At 36.0% G+C, this 2,467-nt stretch overlaps 1 protein-coding gene across 1 annotated transcript in view; it reads right to left on the bottom strand.

Moving 5' to 3' along the window:
• LOC110026660 (ABC transporter B family member 6-like) overlaps positions 1-650 on the bottom strand; it is a gene marked incomplete in the record, with an annotated part of 15,521 nt that extends 14,871 nt beyond the window's left edge. The window contains 1 exon segment of the mRNA XM_020727685.1: positions 13-650. Coding sequence (XP_020583344.1) covers positions 13-140 — 128 coding nt within the window.
• Positions 651-2,467: the final 1,817 nt, after the last annotated feature.

Genomic DNA, 2,467 nt, shown 5'->3' with positions numbered 1-2,467 from the left:
TCGCCCCCCAACGGCACCGCTTCCACGCCATAATCCATGTAGGGTGATGGAGACTCCGGCGGCTCCGACACCTCTGATACCGGCGTGAGCGGCTGCATGTGGGGTGGTGACCACCCAAAAAGCCCCCTCGACCCCATCATCGTCCTTCGCCCTTCTCCTCTCAATAAACTCGAAGAATCGTATAACCTAGTTAGCTCATCCGATCCACGTCAATTCGACGTCCGGTGAAAGGGGCAAAAGGATCTAGGGTTTTTCACTTCCTCAGGCCAGCAGCACCGCTGCTCAGTCGAGAATCGCGGCGAAATACCTAGTTTCAACAACCCTCTACTGTCTTGTTGACTTACTTTTCAATTGCGCTGGACATGTGGATTGGTCAAGGAAGACGGCGAGAAGAATTGAGGGGAGAGAGAGAGAGAGAGAGAGAGAGTGGGATGAACAGGTGGAGAAGAACGAGAGGTTTGTTGATCAGTCGAGGAAGAGGGAGGACAGAGAGCAGAGAGGCGTTTCAGTGCTTCTACTTGCAGCGTTGGCTTCGCCTTCCTCGCGCGCGCTCTCTCTCTCTCTCTTTTTCGCTTCTTGCTGGTCAGACGCGGCGTTAGACGTGAGAGAGAAGCGTTTGAAATCCGAAACCCGGAATCCGGAATCCGGGATGGGACGGGGAAGGAATAATTGTGCCGTCTTTAGCACAGCAATATTCACCTTTTTTTTTATCTTTTCTTTTACCGAAATTTACCTAGATGGAACATTCACTTATTTCTCACTTATATTTTAATTTTTATAAATTAAATACTTTTTTTTTTTGCTTGTAAATATATATAAGAGTGAATTACATCATTTTCATAACTACAATGTCTTCGACGTAAAAAATTAAATTTAGATTTGAGATAAATAAATACATAAAAATTGGGTGTTACGTATGTAAATTCTCCTTTTTGTTTTTCTTTTTAGTATAATTAGCCAATTTAGCAATAACATGATTAATCTCACGAGTATTGACTCAAATTTTGGCTCGGATTAGATGATATTAAAATAAACAAGTCATATGTGATGACTTGAAATTTTAAATTAATTTTCTTAAGTCGGTTTTGAGTTCTACATGGATACGTTCGAACTGACTCAAGATCAATTTATAATATTTTTATTTATAAAAATAACATAAATAATGTTTTGTAAAATTTAAGATAGAGTTGATTTTAAGTTAGAAAGAATTTGAATAACTCAATTTGAGTCATTTGGTTTTAATTTTGGGTCAGATCGAGCTGATTTCGAATTGAAACATATCCACATAACTCTATTAGAGGCAGCTCGTTTCGATTTCGAGCAGGATCAGGCTCGACTCACCGGTTCGAAATCAAATATAACGAGCCACAAGTTGCAATAACTCTATTTGAGCCATTTTTGAGCGGACGCCAGCTCAACTTGAATAATTTGGACCATGAGCAAACATAGGTATAATTGCATAAAAACATCATAAATATTGATATTTATAAAATCAAGTATAACAATTAATTTTTTAATTATAAAATTTATGTACTCATGTTCAAATTATTGAGAATTTGATAAAAATAAAACAAAATGGAATGAGATTTGCTCATGAACTTTGATATTTGCGTGAGAAGTTTAAAAAAAAGGCTTGATTTATAAATAGTAATATTTAAGGCGCTTTGTATGTAATTGCCTCTTATTTATTTTTATAAATATGAAAAAATTGTACGACATTTGTTGAAAATTATGGGTAGTTGTTTGACTGTTATGTTGTATGTTATATGAGAATTAATGTTATGAGATGATAGAACTTCTAATGCTTCATATCTTAATAAGGGCAAATGGTAAATTCATGCATTTATTTTTAATTATGATTATAACAACTAATCAAGCTTATAAGGTTTATTGATGATAGAAATCGTTGAAATTGAAATTATGATATTTGATACCAAAAAAAATTTATGATCTGACATGAATCTCAATATATTACACGAATCTAGAGATAATCTTCTAAGCAACGAATGTTTAAGTATCAATTTAAATTTATCCAAAATTCTGATTTCAATAAACTTATAAGCAATCCGACTGGCTTGACGAGACAAACATAATAACACCTAATGGGAGTATTTGTTTGACAGACATATGGTCAAATCGAGTCTCAGCAAGACAAACCCAACGAGTCTAAGATTATTCAATTTTGACATCGCTAAAAAACTTAAATGTTCATGGAATATTGTCCAATTGAGGAAACCTCTCATAGTCGCACGATTGAGTGAACTCGATTGTCTGAAGGTCTCTCCCATACTCTGAAAATAGAATCCTACTCCCATACATAAAATAGAGAAAGACCTTGAACAGACGGAAGCCTCTAAGTTGGAGAAAAATTTTCAATACAGAGTTCGGAGGTGGACTCCCGTAATATGCCACCATGTGTCTACATCAGGCCCACCTCATAAAATATATTCTACACCTGACTCGGCCC

This window comes from Phalaenopsis equestris, unplaced genomic scaffold (assembly GCF_001263595.1).
Source record: "Phalaenopsis equestris unplaced genomic scaffold, ASM126359v1 Scaffold000392, whole genome shotgun sequence".
Lineage (NCBI taxonomy): Eukaryota > Viridiplantae > Streptophyta > Magnoliopsida > Asparagales > Orchidaceae > Phalaenopsis > Phalaenopsis equestris.
This window is presented reverse-complemented; position numbering and strand designations above follow the sequence as displayed.